The 26,297-nt window shown below is 34.0% G+C and overlaps 1 protein-coding gene across 2 annotated transcripts in view; it reads right to left on the reverse strand.

Annotated features, from left to right (window-relative positions):
* IMMP2L (inner mitochondrial membrane peptidase subunit 2) overlaps positions 1–26,297 on the reverse strand; it is an 841,176-nt gene that overhangs the window by 758,270 nt on the left and 56,609 nt on the right. For both annotated transcript variants that reach the window (XM_020289762.2, XM_076006548.1), the window contains exon 4: positions 16,737–16,840. In XM_020289762.2, the coding sequence (XP_020145351.1) occupies positions 16,737–16,840 (104 nt within the window). The remainder of the gene's footprint in view (positions 1–16,736; positions 16,841–26,297) is intronic.

The following is a 26,297-nucleotide window of genomic DNA, read 5'->3' on the forward strand; positions in this document are numbered from 1 at the left end:
AAAAAATCTACGGGTTAAGGATGAGGTGCAATCTCTAACTTTGACTTATGACTAAGTATGATGGTACCAAGAATTAAAATAGTAATCAGAAGACGAAAACAAGTTTGATAGGGGAGAGAAGGCTAGGTTGAGTTTAAGAAGTCTACAAAAATACCATCGTATAGATATATTCAGTAGACAGCTAAAAATATAGGAATGATGCTTCAGAAAGAAATCAGGTAGGCAAGTAGTCAAGAGTAGCAGGAAAAGGGAAAAGAGAAGAGGGCCAAGAAAGAAACCAGCAAAACAGAGCTAAAAAAACAAAAAGAAAACCAAGAAAAAAGAAGGGTGTAATATACCATAAGGCCCAAGAAAGCTTCAAGGAAGAAGTGTTCACCATGTCCATTTCTGCTAAGAGATCAAGAAGCATTTGTATTGTGGTCATTGGACTTAGCAACAAAAAGGGTGAGAATTTTTCTAGAGAATGTCTATAGAATATTAGAGATAAAAGTCTGATTTCACTGTGCTAAGACAGTAAATGACTTAAGGAATTGAAGAAAATTCACAGACTACTCTTTCCAGATGTTTAGAAATAAAGAACAGAAAATGTACTGATCTAGCTCTAAATCTTGACAGATTCTAGGGAGTGCAAGTCTCTGTCATTACTGGATAGAGGAGGAGAAAAGACCAGGCGTGGTGGCTCATGCCTGTAATCCTAGCACTCTGGGAGGCCGAGGCGGGTGGATTGCTCCAGGTCAGGAGTTCAAAACCAGCCTGAGCAAGAGCGAGACCCCGTCTCTACTATAAATAGAAAGAAATTAATTGGCCAACTCATATATATAGGAAAAACAATTAGCCAGGCATTGTGGTGCATGCCTGTAGTCCCAGCTACTCGGGAGGCTGAGGCAGGAGGATTGCTTGAGCCCAGGAGTTTGAGGTTGCTGTGAGCTAGGCTGACGCCACGGCACTCTAGCCCAGGCAACAGAGCAAGACTCTGTCTCAAAAAAAAAAAAGAAGAAGAAGAGAGAAAACAAAAGGAATTAAAGCTAACTCTGAAGTCTCTAAATTTGCTTCATGGGTAGAGATATGAGGATGCCATGACCTCAGCTGTAAGGTCCAGTACAGGTCCAAAAGCCACGTGTGTTTACTGAACACCTGAAATTCAGTCCAAATTGAGATGTGCTGAATGAAACTCACATCGGATTTTCAAGACTTTGTATTCCAAAAAAATGTAAAATATCTCATTGATATTTTAATATTAATTACATGTGGAAATAATATTTTGGATTATTGAGTTAAATAAAATATATTTTTAAAATTAATTTTACTTATTTTTTACTTTTTTAATGTGGCACTAGACAATTTAAAATTACATATAAGACTCACATTATATTTCTATTGGACTTCCCTGAGCTAGTGAATAAATGTAGATTGAAAGGAGAACAGGATTCAGAACAGTTCCATCAGAGCCGGCCCTGTGTATCACATTAGGGTAGAAGTTAATGAAAAGGTCACCCAAGGACAACTTCATTTATAGTTTAAGAAAATAAGGTCCTAACTGAGTAAGTGGTTTACTCAGGTCACCTAGCTAGTTAGAAACAAAACCCAGACTAGAACACAGTCCATTATTAATAATCTATTATTCCACCACTTGAAATTCAGTGAAAATTTAACAGTTTAAATTAAAAAAGATAGTAGCAACTGTCACACATCTTATTCCATGCCACATTTAATAAAATGACTTACAAAAAAATGTAACACTCAGATATCTTAAAATAATGACCTCAATAAACATAGAGTATCCTTTATCAATCTATCTGTAATTTAACTAATAGTTTATGTCCACTTGTGATTTATTTTGGTTTAGTTTTACTTCAGGCACACATATAGGGGCTATCTGGAAAGTATCCAGCCATCGCTAATATAATGAGAATGATTATGTGGCTGGATACTTTCTGGACAGCCCCCATACCTGTTGAGTTTATTTCAACCCAATTCCACACTAATTTTAAGAGAATACCATCCATTTAAGTGCATATCTTCTTAAAAATAGTTGCAAGAAAACATAACTGGAAAAGTTCAAAGAATTTATTTTGCAACTCTTGTGTTTATCTGCCATTTGAGAGTGATAACTGACTAAGAATTCACGGTGCTCATCAGTATATACTCACGGAAAATTAAAAGTCACAAAGTTCAAAATATGGCTAGAGTACATAATATATCATATTTCAAATTTGGGCAAAATTTAAAGTCCTGCTTTGCCCAGTGAAATCTTCAATGACCTTATATTGTAGGTCAACCACAATTCCAGAATCACCAATTATGACCAATTCTAACCAATCAAAATATTTGTCTGCAATTTCTCTTCCAAGCTACTATAAATCTATTTATATTTCCCATGTAAGAAAGGGCACAATAAAAAAAATTAAATTGTATTTCATGCTAATTTCCCATGTGAAATTGAAAAATAAACATCACTTTAAACTGTACATAGTACTTAATTTTGTGAGATAGATTAATAAGCTAGTAACTGCCAAATCATGGTAGTTATCTTCTTTGAAGAGCTATTGCTCCAAAATACAGTGTTGATAAAAAATGAATAATTATTATTTTATTAAACAGCATGCTTATTTCATTCTACATATATGCCCTATATTTACTTTAACAAAATTAACTACTATTGGCATTCTAAAATGACATTATTGAGAGTAATAAAAATAAAGAATACCAGCTGCACTTCTGGATTATCTGCTGCTATGTCAATGTAGTACATGGAAAGGCTGATGCAAATCTAGCAAATAGAGTTAGATATGCCCAGGGTGACCATGCCTTCCAAAGAGGAGTTTTCAGTTTTGATCTACATGTTTTCTTTTCTTTGCCTTGTCCCACTGACATCTACTCTTATTAATAGTAAAGCTCAATCCAACATGAAGTTACAGAGAATCACTGCTTCTTCACTGCTGGCAGATAGAATCACATTTTGGTGTTTATGCCAACCTACTTCATAGGAAGAATAACTTGACAGTGAACGATGATGGAATTGCATAAGCATTTGTGGTAGATTCAATATCGATATTCTAGAGAATATTTCCCAAAAGCAACATTTGATAGGCATTTAATTTGGTATAATGTCTAAAATTTGGTTTAAAAGATTTTATTTCCTTAATTCTCAGAGCATTACTAAGAGATAAAGATACAAAATTCAATGACAGTCTTTGATTTCTTTTACTATCAGTGAAAATATGGCTGTGTTTAGAACTTTTCTGGTGCAGGCTAATATGTAATTTCGGGTTTTTGTCTTTATCAGTCGACTTGACTAGTATGTAATTTATATACCGTTACACCTATGTGAGGCCAAGCTTAGACACCTTGTTCAAGACCAACAAAGCTACCTGCGGCCTCTTCCATACAACTGTTCACTTGTGTCTTGAAATTTTTTTACATGCCATGTCTAAAATGATCTTGCTTCTTCAAGTATGTACCACCTATCTTTAAAATCTACTTTCAAATTCACAACCATTTTTCTTTCAGCCCCTCTACCTCCAGTAACTCATTTGTGTCAGTATCATATCAACAGCTGCTCAGGTGGCTTTAAAAATTCATTGCATAGCCATGTGTCTTTGTCTCGCCTCTACTTTGATCATATGACATGCATGAGTAGAAACTGTCTGCAATTTCTGTTGTGCCACCTGACATTTACCACTGCATGCTGTTAAACTAGTTAAGTTAAACAATCAAACAAACCAACCCCGATGTGTAGTGTTTGGCAATTTTCATGGTATAAATACTCCCACCGTGACTGATTTCAAATTAGCAACATGATGTTACTGAATGCAGACTTGGGAAGAGATGCTCAGATTGACTCTTGAAAACCAATACAAACCACTGTACCATGCTTGACACAATTGCTGATTTACTGAACATGACGCTTCCCTACTAATATGCCCTACTAATATGCCCACGTGTCACATTTTTGACAAGTTTCAAAAATCTCTATTTTCAATTTTGTCTTATTCAAGACACATCCATCCACTAGAATAACAAGTTCTATGAGGAGAGGTTGTCTGTTTTCTTTACTGTTGTATCACCAGTGGTTAATTCTGTGCACAAAGTAGACACTTTGAAAATATTTGCCAAAACAAAAAATTGTCAACATTTTTAAATACAACACAATATTACACAGGCATCCAGTAGAAACTGCAATCTGCCTCACATTACAAAATAAATTTAACCTATGCATGTGGAAAATAAAATAATCACAGAGAAAAGAGCTTTCAAGTTTAAGATACCTTAGAAGTTACCAGATACAATCCCTTCATTTTACTAGAAATGAAAATTGATCCACAGAAGTTAATACACTCAGTGCCAAAGTGAGCCTAGAAGCCAGGTTTCTTGGTATCTGGTTCAAATCTTTTTTAGCTATATAATCATTACTGACCCTTAAGTTATTGCCTATTTGAGCAAATAACCTGTGACAAAGCTGTTAACATTTTGGAAATTAGACTTTTTCATTGGTTTTTAAGCACTAATATACAATGCAGAACTATATTCGATGTAATATCTAATAAAAGCCAAGCCAAGCTAATTATAAGAATATCATGACAAAAAAGGATACAATTATAAAGAATATTTTTGTATATATCAGATGGCCTTTTCCTTAACATAACAGCATAGGAGATGAAATGAAACCAAATGTTTTTTCATGCCATCTTTAAATTTGGAATCATCTCTGAATTTAATTATCTTAGTTACTACCTCCTCTATCTGATCATTAGTACAAAGATCACATAAAATTAGACTTTTTATTGATTCCAGAAACAATTGCCAAGATCATCCCACAATTTAAGATTTACAGATGGAAAAGGCATAAACTATAAAAATAGTCAAGAAGCTATTATCATTATAATACTTTAATAATGATATATAATTTAATTAATTAGAGAGAAGAAACAATTTGTACATAATATTTAAGATTTTCAACTGTAAGTTTTCAATGAGCCCTAAATTGAGATAAACTTATAAGCATCATAATATCCTATATTGAATTTCTTTTAATGGTTCAATTATGCTGACAAACGTGTTTCTCTTATAAAACAGATGAGTAAAACAGAATCCAAATTTAAAGAACTAAGCTGGGCACAGTGGCATGTGCCTATAATCTCAGCTACTTGAGAGGTTGAGGCAGGAGGATAGCCTGAGCCCAGGATTTGGAAACCAGCCTGGGCAACACAGTGAGACTCCCCCATCTGAAAAAAATAAAATAAGCCAGGCACAGTGGCTCATGCCCATAATCCTACCACTTTGGGAGGCCAAGGCAGAAGGATTGCTTGAGCCCAGGAATTCATGGTTGTAGTGAGCTATGATGATGACACTGTACAGGCAACAGACTGAGATTTTGCCTCAAAAATAAATAAATAAATATAAAAGAATAAAAGAACTGATCAGTAACTCAAAAAAAAAAAAATCATCACTAACATTACAGTATTTAACCAGTTAGAGATGACAGATATCCTTCTCATAAATTATTTTTCACCATTTAAAAATCCACAATATGATAAATTGTGCTAAAGAATCATTCTTCCTTGAAAATAACTAAAAATACTACTTCCTCCAGTTCTAAATCAAAAGTGAATATTCAAAGATAATTGCAGGAGGTTCAGTTCATTAGCCAATATTCCCCTAACACCTAAGGCAGTTTTCTGATTTTTTTCAGTATGATCTTATTACTGCCTAATTATCCATATTGCTTTTCTTCCTTTTTGTTAAACTGAAATTCACCCAAGCAGTTTAACCTTTCATTTAGAATCATTAAATATACCTCCCTCCTCTACTGATAATTGGCCTCTTTCTTTATTAACTGATTTCTCCCCTTGATTTATTACAGATCTTTTTTGCCAAATTTGGATCCATTCTGGTAATACAATCTTTACCTTCTTTCAACTCAATTAACACACTGTCACTATTACCAAAGCGTTTCTATTATTTCTTCAAGTTCTTATTGCTCCTTAAAGATCCTCTAGTAGAATAATGAATTTTTAATAAACCTGGAATATTTTAATGACTCTCATTTAATCCTATAGTAAAATTTACGTGAGACATACTATTCTTCACACTGAAATGTGCCCTGCTGTATTGTCATAATACTATACGGTAACTTTCCAAATCCAAATATACAAATCTTTGCTATGTAGTAACTTATGACCTCTAAAAGCATGGAAAGCCATATTATAATTATCGTATCCATAGCAAAATCAAACTGAGTTAGCTTCTCCGTCAGCAGTTCCAGCATCCGTACAGTTTTTAATAAAGTCAAACCTCTACTTTCACCATCAGTAAATATTAATATAACCTCTGAGTGTGAGTAAACCTGCCACTAGATTATGCTAAGGAGTAACCTTTTATAAGATGAGGCACTGAGATTTCTCATTGATGGAAATAAGCAATTTTTTTTTTAAAGGTATTCCGGTTCTCTTCTTGGAAAGAAACATTTTCCTGAGCTCCAAAGCACTGATAAAATTTGGTGGCTGTCGCTTTAAGCCCTTTCCTTTCTTATCAGCCACAGACACATTTCCCAGCAACTGCCACCTCCACTCACCAAAAACAGTGCCTTTTTTTTCCTAAAAGGAAGAGAAAGATGGGATGGTAACTACTGACCTTGAATCAAATACGGTTGTGTTTAAGTTTAATTTTTGAGATTTCTTCCACATTTTTAGGACCTAAGCTATGAAACAGTATCAAATGTAGCATCTTTATTTTGCAAGAGCAAGTGGACAGAGTGTTTACTGATAGGAAATGCATCTTAAGTTGACAACACAAATGGAGATAACAAGAACACATTTAACCATTAAAATCTTAAAAAACTCTACTCCCAGAATAAATTACAAAGAATAAAGAAATGTAAGTTTTCTATAACTTTCTTATTTTGAATAATTTTAAACAATAGGAAAGGATTTTGATCTCTTTCTCCTGTAAAACACCCACTTACCAACTTCTATGTTTTCAATTTTCAATAATTTCAACTGAAGACATAATCTTGATGACCATGCATTCATTTAATACCTTTAACTGACAAAGATGTGGTGTTTAAAGTCTCCTATCTGTTCCAGAATTTGTTTAATGTGTCAACATGCTCTTTGTCTTCAAAAAATTTCAAATCACTTTTACCTCCAACTTCAAAAGCATAAGTTTTTCTGACATTCTGAAGGACTGATTCTTATGTCCAGCTTCCTAACAATTCTACCTTGATCCCTAAAACTATTTTCATGCAAATTTTTAAATGCAACAAACTTTGGAGATCAATTATTCTATACTTCTTTTTTTGCAGATGCTAAAATTGGCCCAAGGAATAGTTACAATAAGATAACCTGTCCCAGGTTACTCAACCATTTAATAAGTGATGCAACTGAAAGTAAAAGCAGTATTTCCCAAAGCCTCGGCCCATACTTCTGCCCTGCAGAACAGGTAGACACAGGCTTTTGGATTTTTTTCATGGAAAAGAAAATAATAATTTTTAATTAGTTAGACAATTACTTAAATAAAATCAGTGTTTTTCAAACACTTAATAATCTTTTGTAAAAGTTCCTTGAACATATTAAAGGTAGTTTTAGAACTGTTTTGTACTTTTTGTTGCTTAACATGATTTTCTATTGCCATTGCAACAAATTACAACAAATTTAGCAGTTTAAAATAATACCCATTTATTCTCTCTCAGTTCTCCAGGACAGAAGTCTGGTGTGTTTGGCTGGGTACTCTGCTTAGTGTCTCACAAGGACAGTATCAAGGTGATAGCTGGTCTGGGCCTTATCTGGACATTCTAGGAGAATCCATTTCCAAGTTTACTAGGTTGTTGGAAAAATTCTTTGTGGTTGTACGACTGAGATCCTTGTTTCTTTGCTGGTCTTTAGCTAAAGGTCATTCTTAGCCTCCTGAGGTAGGCTGCTTTCCTCCACTCATGGTTTCTAAATCTTCAAAGCCAGTAATAGTGTGTTGAATTCTTCTTGTGCTTTGGATCTCTCTGACTTCTTATGCTGTGTCTCCCTTACTTCCACTTCTGCCTCTACTTTTAAAGGTGATTACATTGTGCCCATCTGGATAATCCAGTATAACCTCTCTATTGAAGGTCAGCTGATTAGTAACCTTAATTACATCTGCAAAGTTCCTTTGGCAATGTAAGGTAACTTATTCAAGGACATAATATCTCATCATATACACTGTCCTGAGGATTAGAATATCCTGGGAACCAAAATTCTACCTATCATACTTAGCACGTATTTTATTGATGTTACCTTAAGGAAATGTGACTGGTTTTCTAACAAATCATATTGTTCAAACTCTAACAAAAAAATAACTTACCACCCCTAACATTTATATATCCATCTCCCAGGAATGACTTTGATTGGCCAGGTTTGGTCCAGTGCCCACCCCTGCACCAACCACCAGAGCTGGCTTCATGGGGATGGACCAGCACAGTCACACATGGGCCTGCGCTCAGAAAGGCCCTACACTTGGGGCTTAATGCTCTGAACTTGCCATCTTGAAATTCTAAACACTTTAAATTTGCTTTGTAAGTGAAGCTCAGGAGGACAATTGAGCATGTACTGAAGCTTGTCTGAAAAAAAAAAAATTATTTCTCTCTCATTTTTAAAGAATATTTGCAATAGGTACAAAATTCTAGGTTGAGAGAATTTTTTTTCCTTTACCACTTTAAAGATGTCATTCAGTTCTTTTCTGTCTTCTATCAGTTGAAAAGTTAGCTAAAGTTTTGTTTCTTTGAAGTTAATACATCTTTTTTTTTCCTTTTAAGATTTTTTCTCTCTCTCTCTCTCCCTTTTTCTCTCTCTCTCTCTGGTTTTCAGTAGTTTGACTAACTTGTACTTTAAATGTAGTTCCACTGTATTTACACTGATAGTGCTTTTTTATTCTTTGAGTTGATATCTTCCATTAGTTTTGGAAAATTCTTGACCTTAATCTATTCAAATATTGCTTACTCCTCATTTCTTCTTTCCTGTTCTTCTGGGACTCCAATTAGATGGTTGTCAGCCTTTTTCATTATTACACTAGTTACACTGTTGTGTGTTGAATTCATTTTTGCCCCCATACTCCAATCTATATATTTTCTAACTGACCTATCACCCAGTTCACTAATTCTCTCCTCAGCTGTGTCTAATTTGCCACAAAACTCATCTACTGAGCTCATTTCAGTTACAGTAGCTTTCATTTCTAGAATTCCTTTGAATTCTTTTTATAACTTCTCATTCTCTGCTGAAATGATCTTTTCACCATTTTTAAAATATATTGATTATAATTATTCTATAGTCCATATCTTATTATTGCAATATCTGGATCACCAAGAGATTGTTTCTATCATTGATTGTGTTATTTTGTTTTTATCCTAGCTTCTGATATTTATCATATAATTTTTTATTAAATGTCAGGTGTTCTGTACAAAAAAATTACAGAAACTCTGCATAAAGTCTCTTGATTGTGGCATCACCAGAGAGTTTAAAAGTTTAAGGTAGATCACCTTAGAACCAGGATTTAGTTTATCATAGGCTGCATTTCAGTTTTTATAAGTTGTGATCTATTTCTAGTTCTCTCTAACTCCTAGGATATAATCCTTCAGGGATCCTAATGAAAAGCTTAGAGTGTTTTACCAGGGTCCCTCCCTGAATTCTAGCCTCTGACTCCCTAGCACTGTGAAGCTGCCAAAAATTGTGCTCTCTGTCTCACCATCTTAGCTGCTACTACTTGGCTTCTCAACCTAATGGTTCACTTCAGTGTGTTTCCCTTCATTCTTAGATCTTTACTCCTTCATAGTGCTCCAGTGCCTTTAGATTTTTTAATTCAGCTTTCTCATTTTTCTCAGTATGGGCCTTAGTTTGAAATAAACTAGTCCATTATAGCTGTAAATGGAAATCAGGTTCTGAGTGATCTTAGTGGCCTATCTGTATGTATGCCTCTATAACCTACAGATTCCAAAAGTATTTTAGATAGGTTGGCATACCTATGTGATAGCTTACTTGCCTTGTGTTATATTTTGTGCTTGAAACCTAAGCTGTTTCCTGCTCCAAAATCTTCATTAATTCTGTTATCATTATTAAACATATTCAAAATGCTTCTCCCTAACAGCTCAATAAATATGACTCCTTACATAAAACATATAATGTGTATGTGGGAGGTCCTTCTTTGTAAATGCTGTCTTGCACTTGTTTTTTTAAAATATAAGTAACAGTGTTCTCAGAGACTGCATTTTTTCAGGTAAAAATAAACACAGTTATAAATAAATATAAGTACTCACTATTTTATAGAATGCTGCCTGTATAACTTTGTTCTTTGGTAACTTCTAGTTACTTCTCAAAGGATGCAAGATTTATAAAGTGGGATGAGCAGAAGCAATGGATATCTCCTACAGTAATAGTACCATAAAATCTCAATAATTCAAAATTGAAATTTATGATCACTGAAACATTTCTAAGCTGTAATTTGTTTCTGAACTAAGAAAATGTTTTACTACATAATTAAATGTATAAACATTGTGAAGGCAGTTTATCCTACTCAAGAAAACAAATTGCCATTAAGGACTGCCTTAGGACACCAACTTTTTGTATGCCTATGATATATTTTTAATAGCATTTAAAAAATCAGTTGATTCTAAATCAAATAAGAGCATTTTATATAAAATACCTCATTTTAAAGAAAAAGTATCATTTGTAGATATACTTAGTAATGAATGCAAATTACTATGGATAATTGAAAGTGCCAAAAACTAAATCTCTTCAAAATAAACTGAAACACAAGATCTCCTTCCCCAACATTTTACTGTCAATTAAAAACAAAACAAAAAAACAAACAAAACCTAGAAACCTAGGCACTTTGTCCTGTCTATAGACTCTTTAAAAGTCATGGTCTTCCTATATTTGTGTTCCTAAATGTATAATATTACCTACAAACTCAGAAAAATATTTGGCCCTAAACAAAAAATTGGGGAATGAGTACAGATAGAACAGATAAGTATACACAATTATATTTTCCTAGCTCAACTGATAACTGGCTTTTAATACAATTAAGGGTCATTATTCAGCATTATCATTGCCCTGGGCATTTCTTTCAAAACATGAATTTCCTTTGTTAGCAGGCTGCAAATAATTTCCCTTGGTGGGTCAAGGGACCTTTATATATTTATTTACAAGCATAAAAGACACAAAGGATTAGCACCTTTCATTTTTTCACAAAGGCTCTATTCTATTTTATCTATTTCCCTGGCTCAAATCTTCATAATTCCTTGCTCATATTAACTGCTAGAGATGTAGCCATCACACTGACTATTTGTCTGAAGGTGGCAATTAGTTTAACCTGCCACAAACCAGCTTTGAAATTACATGCATACTATATGTTTATAATAAAGTATTATTGCTATTAATGAACAGACTACTGTACATTTCAGGAACCACTATATCAGAAATTTGATGACAGAAATTGGAATAAGAGATGACATACCAAGGCCAGCATGACTTCTTTGCTGAGAATGGGTAAGTTGCTCAACCACACCATCACACCACAATATACAGAGGCATCATAGTATGATCGCTGAGAACATAGCTTTGGTGTGAGGTATTTCAAACCTTTACTCTGCCATTTATTTACCATGTCCTTAAGCAAGTTACTGAACCTCTATGCTTCAGTGTTATCATCTATAAAATGGAGATAACAACAGCATGTATTTTATTGTATCTTTTAAAAAATATGAATAAAAGTAGATTTAGAACTCTTAGCTCAGTGGCTAGAAAACAATAATCAATAAATATTTTTAAAAACTACTATGGCTATTTTTTTTCTCTCTCTGTTAGATTATTTATCTTTTCCCCTTTGTCTTTGAATCTGATCACTCCAATATTTTCCCCAACCAAGTGACTAACTGCCTTTGGAAGTCTACTTTTTTTTCTTAGCAACTACCTTAGTGTGTCCCACCTCAGACTTTGGCATTTCCTCTTAGTTCACCTTAGACACACTCCAGGGAAGCAGCAACACATAATGGAAAAAGGTTTAGATATAGCATTCCAATAGAAATATAACACATGTCACATGTTTAATTCTAAATCTTCTACTAGCTACATTTAAAAAGGAAAAATAATCAGGTGTAATTTTAATAACATATTTATTTTCCTGAAAATATCCAAAATGTTATCATTTTAACAAGTGGCAGTATCTACATTTCAAGTACATAACAACTACATGTGCCCACTATATCAGACAGTACAGGTTTAGAGTCAGATGGACCTAGGTTCAAATTCTGGCTCTACTATTTATTTGCCATTTACTTACTCTGAATCTCAGTTCCATGATGTTAAAAATAACTATCTTCAAACACAAGAACTAAATAAAAATGGCATACCCAAAGTACTTAGCACAATGCCTGTATCCAAGATGCTTATTATATGATAATTCCTTCACCCTGAACCTTCTACTCTGGAACTAAACGCTGATTCAATATAGCGAAATCTGTGATCTAGCCCTTTTTCTTTCCCTTCTATCTTTACTATAAACTGTGGCCCTACCCCTGCCCCCTCCCCCACCTGCACAGCTCTCCTTCATTGCTTCCTAGCAGCTATAAATTTGACTAGGTAGACTTACTTGTAGAAGGCATGGGCCCTTTTAGCCATGGCACAAGTATGTCAAAAAACTCAACAGACCTGTGCCTGAAAGGGAGACCCTATAATCTCCTCCTCCTCTGGCCCTGTCTCATCTACCTCCTCTGCTGGCCCTGCTGCCTACTCAGCAAGAGTTTCTCCCTCATTAAGCTACTACCACTGCTGCAGCCTTCTCGGCAACTGCCATCATCATTGCTTCTCCATTTAAAGAAGAGACTGGCCTCAAACTTTAAAGAGGTTGAGCAGCATTCTGCAAAATAACCAGCCAGTACCCTTCAAAAGTGTCAAGGTCACAAAAGAAAAAGAAAGACTGAGGAACTGTCATAGATTGAAGGAGACTAGAGAGACACGAAAAATAAAAATGAAATATGGGATCTTAGGTGGGATTATGGCCCAAAAAATGACACTTAGTGGGAAAATTTGAGTTAGGTCTAGAGATAAGCTAATGATATTGTATGGATGTCAGTTTCCTGGTTTCAATAACTGAACTATGGTTGTGTATAATGTTAATATTAGAGGGTCTAGGGGAATTCTCTGTACTACTTTTGCAACTTTTCTTTAAAAAAATAAAGTTAAAACACTTTTAAATGTGATTATTTGGAACTTTATTGTGAAAGAACCTCTGTCCCAATGGACTTGTTGAGCAGTACATATTATTGTGAAACAGTTCTACTTGTATATTAAGCCTATTGCAGTAAGACCATCACATAGGTTAATGAAAAGTCAATTCTAAGGTATAGAAAATCCACCTTAATCACCACTATTAGTTTGTAAATCCACTAAGAGAGAATGAGGCCTCAGTAAAGCCTCAGTAAGGGCATACTGAGGACTTCATGACAGCAAATCATGTTTTTTACAACCAGCAATGTTATTTAATAAATATATCTTTCCAATTATCATTACCGAATAACATGCTTAAACAGTAGCCCCACTGTGACCAAGTTTTAACAGAAAAACAGAGACACAATAAGCAAGAGAAGCAAAGAAACATATCCCAATATGCATCTACCTCTCTCTCCTAGACCTCTCATGCTTAAGGAAACAGAATTGGTCAGCAAGCTTTAAACAAAACCCTTTGCAATAGAAGAGAAAGTCTGTTCTGCAATAGCATGTGTTTCTGCAACGTGAATTATCATTAACATAACAAGTTAACATAGACAACTGGTAAATGGAAAAAAGATTTCAATGTAATGCAGAAGTTACATTAGTTCATATGTGATTTTTCCCCCAAATCATTAATGTTTTGCCTCATTAGCAAGAGCAACTGAAGGCCAAGTACACTAATGGCAGCAAGCCAGGAAGGAATCTGTATTATACACTCGACTCTTCTCTTAGAAGTGCTTATTGCAAAGTTAACCCACCCTGATCTTTGTTTAAAACTTTTCTTTATAAATAAGCAAATAAAACATGTAACACAAAACAATGAGCAAAAAATACATCTCTGTTGTCAGCATATTTTGTACAAAGCTTAGAAGCTTTTTCCTACTTGTAACTTCTGATTATAATGTCTCTCTGTCCTTTTATCCATAGTTAGCCTCATCCCTTCCCTACATCATCTACAATCAGGCTACCCTCACCATTTATGTTTTAACCAAAATGTTACTTTTACTGTAGTTTATTTATCAGAAATTTCACGTCTTAAACTGTTAGTTTTTTTATTGGGATTGCTATTGTTTTCATTAATGCTCTGGTTATAAAGTTACATAAGCCCTTCTAATTTAAATATGGATTTGCAAACTGTAAATTTTCCAGAAATGTATACATAATATTATAGTAGAAATGCTATTAATATATTTTCATATATTCTGAATACATCAAACACCATCCCAGGATTTTTTTAACATAAAAAGGTCACACTACTTTGTTTCCAAAGATTACTTATGTATCAATGAAGCATTATTAATGGTAATTTCTAAACAAAATGATAAAGTACATTCTATATTTAACTTTATATTCAACAATCACATATGCATTTCTGCATTAGTCACTTATTTATTTAATATACAGGATGTTCCAATATAGTAATGAAAATTATCATCTATGTTAAAACCAGACATGCATTTTTGTAAGAAAAACAAATCTTCAATGTTGTTTGACATGAATTAAATGTATATTATGAACTTTAATCAAACCAACATCAATCTTTTAAAATAAAACAGTCTATAAATTAAGGATAAGTTAAGGTTAATATAAGGATATGTGTCTAGAAAGCATTTTTGCTCATAAACTAAAGAGATACTTTAAATAGTGGTTTTATAGTATTGCATCATGCTAAAGAAGAATTTAGTATCAGACTTTTTGTTTCTTCCTCAAAGAAAGCACAATATTGTTTCATGATTATTTGTTGTTAAATAATATAATAGCAGTAACTAAGCATTCTTTTATGTAAATGGCTTCTACTAGCAACATGCATTATAAAAGAAAGTTTGTTTTTTATATATAACAACGATATAGCACATAATTGACTCATTAAAAATACAGTTCACCTGGAATAGCTGTAATTTATTATATAAATCCCAATATGAATATAACATTTTTAAATTAGCTATATAATAAATATAAATCACTTTATTATTTACATAAAAGTATAGCATTTCTCTTAAACATAATCCATGATATGGTAGGGTACATTTATGGGCTCATGTAACCTTGAATTTCAAGGAGCTTTTTAAGATTTTTTAATTACCTATTCAACTTTACTTGCTTAGAGATAGTTAGCATGTTTCTCATAAAAAAAAAAAATACCACACTATTGTTTGCATATAGTATGACCTCTTTCACTTGAATAGGTATCCTCTCCATCACCGACTAAGTGAGGATGTAACCTTGTCAAACCAAAGGCAAAAGAATAATGAGCATACGACAGACTAACCCAGCATGGAAAGGTTGTTAAGGAGGTTGCAAAAATAGTACTCTGGATGACAAAATAAAAGTGCACTCCAAAGAGCAGGTTAATATTAAAGAAAGCACTTAAAACCTGAGAAGGATTTAATACCCATTCTCACATGTCTGCCACACAAAATTCCACTTGAATTTGTTTACTTTATTAGCTACTAAGTAGATTTGGTTAATATGTTTTCAAATGAATCCTGATAAAGCAGTCTTCAAAAAGACATATTTATAGAATATCTGTTTCCACAAAGCACTAGCCAAAGGTAAGTATGAACAAGTAAATAATGTTTTGCTTTTACCAAACAATTATAAATTATCATCCAACAAGAAAGAAAAAGCCATTCCAACTCAAGAATCAGAAACATAAATTAGAAAAGTCTACCCAACAGTAGGTTTTTACTAGAAGTAAAACAAATGGCAGTAACACTGCTACATGAGTTGCTACCCCAGTGCACTAACTGGCATAAGAGGGAATCATAGTAAAACATTTTTATAAGTAGCTGAAACCAAAAGAAATTAGGCAAGTTCAGCCGCAGTCTTCCCAGTGTGAATTTACTTTTAAAACAAACAAAAATTTCAAATCTAAACCATTCAAGCATGTATTAGGACTATGCATTATATCATCATGTCAGTTACACACACTTTGACACTCCTTTTCTACATTAAAACTGGAATAAAATTTTTGTTTCTGACCAGTCATAACATTTTAACAGAGAAACAGTGCCACCTTTCGGTCCCAAACAGAAGCCTCCAGTGCTAGTCCCAAACTTCCTTTTTCATTTAAACTTCTGATTTATATATAAATGTCAGGGAATTTCATGTCATAATCATCACCTTCTAGCAATACTTTTGAGCTACACAAACATTGGAGTAACAAAAGTTGCTTATGAAGATGTACTTTCAAAATATTCTAAAGTGAAATGAAATGCATGTATTTGGGATCAGTATAATAATTCTAATGAACATTTCATTGAACACATTAAGCCAAATCCAAAATCCAAATATGTCAATCGACTAATATATTCTACACATAAAAGAAAAAATTCTCTTTTATAGCACTGTTACGTTTCAAAATTGATTTTTAACAAATACATTATATTTAAAATATTTTCATTAATTTAATAATTGGCAATATAATATTAACAATGGATTACCAGTTAAGTCAGCCTAAGTATAAATAATTTTGTATACAAATAGAGTATGTTCTGAATTACTTACACCAATGATACAATGTCACCACGTTGTACTTCAAAATTCCTCACTTTCCAGTGGTTCAGCAGTACCACATCAGATGACTGGCTCCCCCCAGGATTCAAAGAAGGCTAGAAAATAAGGAGAAAGAGACACATCTATCATTTGTATTTTTCAATCTTCATGGTTCCTTGCACTTCATAGCTTGAGTGGAGTGCAATAAAATACTTCTAATATAGTACCTTTCAATAAATTGCTGTTCTAAAGTAACTGCAAATGATGAGTTTTCAAAAAGGCTCCTCAGGATTCTTCACATATGAGCCAGAAAAAAATAAATTACCAATACTTATTTGAAAGGAAAATGTGCTAGATATTTAAATCTTTACTTAATTTCAATAGAGAGGTATGGAAAGCTTTAAGAAGAATTTAAAAGCATGAGGAAGAAGTGAGTCAAAGCTTCCAACACAATATTCAGATAAGATCTAATTCCACAGCAGTACACATCATTTTTCCAACTGAGCAAATGAGGACATAATCTCAAATGAACCAGAAAAACACCCATAGGAAGAACTGAAGGGAGCAAAAACCTCAGGTGGTGGGATAATCATAGAAAATGTAGGGATTTCCCACCTTGACCTCCCTTTTCTCGAGAAAGCATGTACCAAGGATCCTGGTCCCAGTTTGAGCCTAATACATGGCCTTCCTCCTAGGATTCAGACAACTCTAGCTAGCTGTGCCTGAGGATTAATGGAGCAAGAATTGAGAAACATTTAAACACGTAAGAATTTATCTGAAGGCCGGGAATTTTATAGGCACAAAAGTTTGGGAAACCATGAAGCCAACATATCTGTCATTTGGACAGGAGCGTAGACAAAGCCAATGGAAAACAAATCTGACACCCGAGGTGAGAATGGTAAGACAAAATAAATAAATAAATAAGAAAAACTAAGAGACTGTCTTTTGCTCTTTTGGGTAGACACCTAATAGTGCTATTGCTGGATCTAATGGTATTTCTATTTTTAGCTCTTTGAGGCATCTCCAAATTCTTTTCCACAGAGGTTATACTAATCTGCAGTCCCGCCAGCAGTGTAAGAGTGTTCCTGTCTCTCCACATCCTCGCCAGCATTTGTTGTTTTGAGATTTTTTTGATAGAGGCTAATCTCACTGGGGTTAGGTGATATCTCATTGTGGTTTTAATTACCCAAAAGAGCAAAAGACATTCTATAAGAAAGACATCTGCACTCGAATATTTATAGCAGCACAATTCACTATTCCAAGGATGTGGAAACAACCCAAGTGCCTGTCAATTCATGAGTGGATTATTAAAATTTGGTATGTGTATACAATGGACTATCATTCAATTATAAGAAACAACAGTGATCTTGCACTGCTTACATTTGCCTAGATTGAGCTTGAGCCCATTATCCAAAGTGAGGTAAAACAAGATAGGAAGAATAGGCTCCACATGTACTCGCCATCAAATTGGTACTGACTGATTAACACTATGGTGCTCACGTGGTAGTAATATACTCCAGGGATTAGGGGGTTGGGGAGTAGACTCACAACTAAAGGACACAGTGAGCACTGTGTAGGGGAAGGGTATGCCTCCAACCCTTGCCAGGGAGAGGCAAAGATATAAAATGTAATCAAAATGTTTGTACCCTCATAATTCCCAGAAAAAAAAAAACTAAGAGAGTTTTCTCATTATTGACTTTCCAAAGATGCCCACCCCCATGGGAAGCAGTAATTTCTGTGGCGATGGGAAAGGTGCTAAACTGAGGCTTTCTGCCTCCAGTGAGGTGTTGATGCAGCAGCAAGTGGAGACATAACCACAGCAAGCTGGGCAGAAGTGAGGAACACAGTGTATGTCAGGCAACAGCCACTCCCTGGAGCAGTAGTGACATTCCCTTTTGTGAAGATTCTTAGAATTATTTGTAGATTTTCTACAAAGCAAGCATGGGTAAAAATGTCAAAATTCTGTATGGAAGCTAATGATGGCCAAACATATTAAATATATACTTATTTTTGACTCCTCAGATTTTATGGCCAAAAAAAAATACTGATTATTCTTGGACATGTCAAATATTCCCAGAACTTCTACCAACTTCTTTATATGATAATGCCTAAATCTCTTAGTTTTGAATTCCCTGCTAGAGATTTCACATGATTATGGTCACTTGACATAAAATTCAACATGATTACAATGGATGTCATCATGTCCTTCCAAATAAAAAGTTTTCTTCCTCATTTTCTTGTATCCTATTTACCTTTTTCCTAGTCAATCAGCTTAAAATTGTAGTTATCTTTTTATTTCATATCCAACCAGTCATAAGCCAAAGGGTTTTTTTTTTAAATCATCATGTCTTTCATCTACAGCACATCTTCTCTCTCCTCTCTACAGTGGTCATATCTCAAGCACCAATCATCATATAATTCATGATATATCTACAGTAATCAGTCTCTCACCTCCAACTCAGAAAGAAACCATTTCTTCACAGGTATACAATCTTGAGCAAGTTACTTAACTTTATTATGCCTTTTTTTACTAGTAAAATGGTGACAATTAGTAACTATTAGCTAGTAATTAAATATTAATAATAACCAATACCAACTCAGTGCTTACCATGTACATTGTTCTGAAAATAATGTCCAGACGTACTAAGTGCTTATCATGCACAAGACCCTGTTTAAGGGTTTTACAAATACAGTTGACCCTTGAACAACAAAGGTTTGAACCACGCAGGACCACTTATACACAGATTTTTTTCAATAAACATTACACTAATATGCCTGTCTCTCCTACCTCCCCTTCCACCTCCTCCACCTCTTCTGCCTCTGCTACCCCGAGACAGTAAGACCAACCCCTCTTTTTTCTCATCCTCCTCCACTTAATGTGAAGATGATGAGGAGGAAGATGTGACCCTTATGATGATCCATTTCCACTTAATGAATAGTACATATATTTTCTTTTCCTTATGATTTTCTAAATAACATCTTCCCTCTTTTTTTTTAATAAGAGGTGCCACTATATAATAACATTTTCTTTTTTCTAGGTTACTTCATTGTAAGAATACAGTATATAATACATAAAACATATCAAATGTGTGTTAACTATTTATGTTATGAGTAAGGTGGATTTTCAACTGGGGGAAGGGAGTGTCAGTGGCACAACCCTCTCATTGTTCAAGAGTTAACCGTACTCATTTATTTGGTGAGATCATTCATTTGAAGTGCTTATATTAGTTCTTGGTCCATAGTTAACCTCTCAATAACTTCCATTATTGATATTACTACACCACAATTTTATTTATGGGCAATTTTGTATACTTTCCCAGGTTCCTCCTCAGGCTCTATATCTAATGAGGAACAGAGCTGTTACAGGACAGTAAGTCCAGGGGCTTTACTGGGTACTAGGCAATGGAGCTCTTGTCACCACAATAGTAGGGTTAGACTAAAAGTTGAGCTTCCACAAGGGTTTATTCTCTCTCATTCACATTTGTCATTTATATTCTCTATCTCCCTCTTCTTCTGGATCTCTGAGTTCAGTATCTGCAGGTACTCTTCCTTATGTCTTTGTATTCTTCCTCCTGCGTTATTGATGCAGTAAAGGTGGCCTAAGGGGAGACCATCAGGGTCCTAAACTATAAAGAGAAAAATCTCCTTCCCATTGCACTTGCACTGTGATCATTGTTTTCTTTGCCATCAGAAGAGTGAGGAACAAAGGTGATTTAATTATTCCTGACTGAGCCGGGGTGCCTTGGCTCATGCCTGTAATTCTAGCACTCCGGGAGGCCAAAGCAGCAAGATTAATTGAGCTCAGGGGTTCAAGACCAGCCTGAGGAAGAGTGAGACCCCATCTCTACTAAAAATAGAAAAAAGAACAACAAACAAACAAACAAACAAATTAGGTGGGCGTGGTAGTATGCACCTGTAGTCCCAGCTACTCGGGAGGCTGAGGCAGGAGGATTGCTGGAGCCCAAGAGATTGAGATTGCAGTGAGCTAGGCTGATGTACCCTAGCTCAGGCAACAGAGCAAGACTCTGTCTCAAAAAAAAAAAAAAAAAAAAATTATTCCTGACTGCTCTTCCTTGGCATATATTATTGGTGTTTTCCAGAAGTTTGTGACTACAACCCGTAATAAGAAATGCATTTTACACTGTACCTGGTACACATATGCACAAAAAAATGAATAAAATTTCACAATAATTAGCTTTAAAACATATTTTCTGATACTTTCTATTCACTCTTAATCTGTGTTTTTAAAATTCTGCCTATAACCAACCATATTGATTGCACATCCTCTATATTGATTTTGCAACCTACTAATGGGTTGCAATCACAGTGTTAGAATCATGGCTTTAAGATGATTTTTCTTCTATGCAAGTTGCTTTTCCCCAGAATTCTACTTGCAGTTCTTTCATCTGTCTTTAAATTCTCTCTCTAGAAAATTTTGTGGATAGTCTCAGTTTCGAATGCCATCCATATACCCATGACTCCTACATACACAGTCCCAAATCATTTCCTCTTCCTCTATATGCAATTCATAGCACTGCACACAACACTTAACATACTGTAATGTGATTTTTGTTTACCTGTCTATATTCGCGACTAAGTAGGAAGGACTTTTTATCCATTATTGTTAACACCCTAGTTAAATTTATACTCCAAAACCAAGTGCTTTTGTGATCTTCAAGCACATATATCCAATTGGTTACTGAGCACCACATCTGATCAAGTCATTCCCCTGTTTAAAATCCTTATTAGCTTCCTACTACCTTTACTCTAAAGACTGTTTTTAAGGTAAAAATAAAAACACACATTATCTTCAGGAACCTCTCAATACCCACTTAAATAGTTCTGCTAGTTAAATGCAACAAGTACTGCCCTTTACTCAGGTTATTTTCTCACACCTCCAAGGTGTCATATAAACATATTTCTGCCTGAAGTGTTTCCCTCTCTCTCCACCTTCCTGTCACCTGGTTAACTGATACTTCCAAAGAAAACCTGAATCACAGGAGGCAAACTCATAGGAATTCTGTCCTAACACTCCTCATCTTCCCATTCCATCCTCAGTCTCAATTAGGTGATTAAAAAACCCAAGTCCCCATCATACCCTGTGATTATTTCTATCAGAGCATATTTAAATGTGCATTATAATTATTCCCTTGTCCTTCTTTCCAAGAGTCTATAAGCGTTTTGAGAATACATTCTTATGTCTGTGTTCCTAAGGTCTGGGCATTTTGCATTAATTCCATTAATGCAATTTAATGGAAAGAATAGAAAAATCGATTAGTAAAATTCCTAAAGATTCCTCAAATTAACATGCCCAAAACAGAGATCCTATTCCATCCTCTCCAGCCCCCAAATATACTTCTATATTCCCTTCCTTGGTTAAGATTAGTACCATTCACCCAATCCCCCATACTAGCTCTTGAGTCAGCTTCAGTTTCAAAGTCTCTCTTTGAATCTCTCATCATCAGACTTTCCCTCTGCCCATAATGCCTTTTCCGTACTTGAAAAATTCTATTCATCTCTCAAAAGCCCTGTTCAGATGGTGCCTATTCTACAAAGCCTTTTTTAAAAAAATGCAGTTCCCTTGAGGAAATTAGGAAATTACATCCTGTTGCTCCTAGACTGAGGATAGAAAAATCCCTATAGCCCCAAATTTTAACTAGTATGATCATTTTCATTTACCCAACTTTTCTAATGATAATTGTCAGAACCAAAAGGTAAGGCAATATAAACAATAGATTTATACAGGAGTAAAAAACCTAGAAGGAAGCATGTCAAATTTCAAATACAGAAATATTAGAATCACCAGTCAACAGCTCAATGACCTTGCTTGATTTTATAAAGGAAGCAATAGCATTTTCTTTACCTTTCCTCTCCTCCACAAGGTTAAATTAATTATTCTCCCATGTGTGCTCCTACAGCAATGCAGGTAAACTTCAAAGATAGTACTTAATAAGTATCTCCCTACAAACAGACTCTTTCACCCCAATGTAAGCTCCTCAATTGCAGGAATCATGTCTTATTCATTTTTTGTATGTCTAATCCCAGAACAATGGCTGGAAAATATTATTTCTATATATTAAAGTTTAAAAAGATTAAAAGTTTTTTTAAAGCATATTTAAATAAGATGGTTCCTAGCAATATATATTATCTAAACAATGTATACCTCTCTTTCAATGAAAACTAGACGAGCAAGTATAGTAAGAAATTTTTGTGTCTCAACAACTTAGGCAATTTAAGCATTAGGAATAAGGCTGAATAGAGCTAATCACAACACAATAAAATAACTATCTTTATTGTTCACCTATGAATATGAATAATAACATATCATAAAGAAAAACTTTCTTGAATTGGGAAGCTGTTCCTATAGCATTATAAAATACCAGTTCTTTGTATTTAAAAAAATATTAAAAAGAAAAAAACACCTTAGTTTTTGAGTTTTCTAAAATTACTTTTAAGAGAAGTAGTGTACTAAATTCAAAATGAAAATTTTACATGGGAAATTAAGAAAATCTAATTTGGATGATGTAATTTTAGCAAACTTAGTAAACCATGTTATTACCTAGAAATTTTACATCTTGTTCTTCCTTATAGGAGTAACAATGTATGCTTGAGACAGAGAAAATAATCTTTTCAAATCCAAGAAGTTATACACATCAAATCAAAATTCAAAGTTGTAAACTTTGATAATATGATGTGATCAAAGAATTTATATTTTCTTTTTATGTTGTTAATATTTTAAACCCTAGATTCCCAGAGACTATATCAAAATTATAACCAACCTAAAATGATAAAGTTTTTGAAGAAATCTCAGAGAATATACAATCTAGGAGTGTTCGCCCATATCTCAAACTATGTAACTATATCAGATATTCCTGCTAATAGTCGAGGTGATTTCCAGCAGTAAGGAGAAAAACACTGATAACTGTTGGGATTATCAAAGAACAAAACTGTTGGGATTAACAAAGAATAAAAGAAGCCCAACAGCTGCCAGTCTTTTCTTCAAAAATTTGCATTCTTACACTCAATCTATTTCTCTCCTTCTACCATGGACCACTAACATTAAAAATCAAATGTGGAGAAGTCTTTTGAATAGTCCTTACTCTAAACAGAAAATTGTGTTCAAATCCTGTCTCCATTTCCTTACTAGCCATATTATATTAAACAAATTATTTAACCTTTCTAAGCCTCACTTCCTCATCTATAAAATGGAGATTGCAGTAACAAACACCAACCTCATAGGGTTGCTCTGAGAATTAAATGAGATGATCTACAAAAGGTTCCTATTATAGTGCATGATACAGAGTAGCAGTCAACAAATATGACAATGATGATGGTAGCAACAACAGAATAAAGGGAAATAAAATCAAGTATAGTATTTTTCCACAAGATTCAAGAAAACTTAATCCCTTATATATTGCCCTGCACGTTTCCCATTTTAAAAACTAAACTGAAGTCTTCAGACAAAAAATTCTACCCCTCATTTATAAATTCTTATTGGAGTGTTTCTTCACTTCTTTTAAGCAAGAAAAGTAAGCATGTTTTTATTTTGGGTCTTTATTGTTCTGCCTCTAGAAATTAATCCAAAAAAATTTTAATATACATAAAAATTTAGTTATAAATATCTATAAAAATATTATACCCATTATTTTCAATTTTTATTTTTAAAACATAAACACATACATACACATATAAAAAGATATACACTGAACAGACCAGTAACAAGTAGAGAAAATGAATCAGTAATTAAAAATCTCCCAACAAAGATATCCGAGGAGCAAATAAATTCACAACCAAATTCTATCTATCCTACTGAAATTGTTCCATAACAGCAAGGAGGAAGGCATCCTCTCTAACTCAATCTATAAAGTCAGTATCACCCTAATACCAAAGTCAGGAAAGAACACAACAAAAAAAGAAAACTGCAGACCAATATTCCTCATGAACATAGACACAAAAATCCTCAAGAAAATACTAGCAAACTGAATTCAACAGCACATCAAAAAAAATAATTCACCACAATGGAGTGGGCTTCATCCCAGGGATACAAGAATGGTTCAACATATGCAAATCAATAAATGTGACTCACCACATAAACAGAATCAAAAACAAAAACCATTTGATCATCTCCATCAGTGTAGGAAAAACACTCAGTAAAATCCAGCACCCCTTCATGATAAAAACCCTTAAGAAACTAGGCATAGAAGGAACATATTTCACAATAATAAAAGCCATATATAACAAACCCACAGCTAACATCATAGTGAATGAGGTAAAGTTGGAAGCATTCCCCTTAAGAACTAGAATAAGACAAAAATGCCCACTGTCACCACTTCTATTCACCATAGTACTGGAAGTCCTAGCCAGAGCAATCAGGCAAGAGAAAGAAATAAAGGACATTCAAATTGGAAAAGAGGAGGCCAAACTATCCCTGTTTGCCAACTGTATGATCTTATATCTAGAAAATACTAAAGACTCTTCCAAAAAACTCCTAGGATAAATAAATTCAGTAAAGTTCCAGGTTACAAAACTAATGGACACAAATCAGTAACATTTCTGAGAAATGTTGAGCATCAATCAAGAACTCAATACCATTTACAATAGCTGCAAAGAAAATAAAATACCTAGGAATATACTTAACCAAGAAGGTAAAAGATCTCTACAAGTATAACACTGATGAAAGAAATTACAGATGACACAAATGGAAAACATCCCATACTCACAGATTGGAAGAACCAATATTATCTAAATGTCTGTACTGCCCAAAGTGATTTACAGAGTCAATATAATTCCTATCAAACCAACATCATTCCTAAAATTAGAGAAAACAATCCTAAATTTCACATAGAATCAAAACAGAGCCCCAATAGCTAAAGCAATACTAAACAAAAATAACAAATCTGAAGGCAACACATTACCTGACTTGCAATTATGCTACAAACTATAGCAACCAAAACAGCATGTTACTGGTATAAAAGTAGATACACAGACCAATGAAACGAAACAGAGAAGTCAGAAATAAAACTATACCCCTATAACCAACTGATAGTCAACAAAGCAGACAAAAACATACAGTGGGGAAAGGACACCCTATCCTATAAATGGTGCTGGAAAATTGGAAAGCCACATGAAGAAGTATAAAACTGGATACCTGTGTTTCACGATATATAAAAATTAACACAACATGGATTAAAGACTTAAATATAAGACCTGAAACTGTGAAAATTCTAGAAGAAAATGTAGGAAAACTCTTCTAGACAATGGCCTTGGCAAAGAATTTATGAATATGACACCAAAAACAAGAACAACAACAAAAATAAGTAAATGGTACTTAATTAAACTAAAAAGTATCTGCACAGCAAAGGAAATAATCCAAAGTAAATAGGCAACCTACAAAATGGGAGAAAATATTTCCAGACTGTACATCCAACAAAGAACTGATATCCAGAATCTACAAGGAATTCAAGCAAAGCAGCAAACACACATACACACACACACACACACACACAAACAAATAACCCCATCAAAAAGTGGGCCTAAGACACAAACAGACATTTTTCAAAAGAAGGTAAACAA

This window comes from Microcebus murinus, chromosome 9, assembly GCF_040939455.1.
Source record: "Microcebus murinus isolate Inina chromosome 9, M.murinus_Inina_mat1.0, whole genome shotgun sequence".
NCBI classification, from domain to species: domain Eukaryota; kingdom Metazoa; phylum Chordata; class Mammalia; order Primates; family Cheirogaleidae; genus Microcebus; species Microcebus murinus.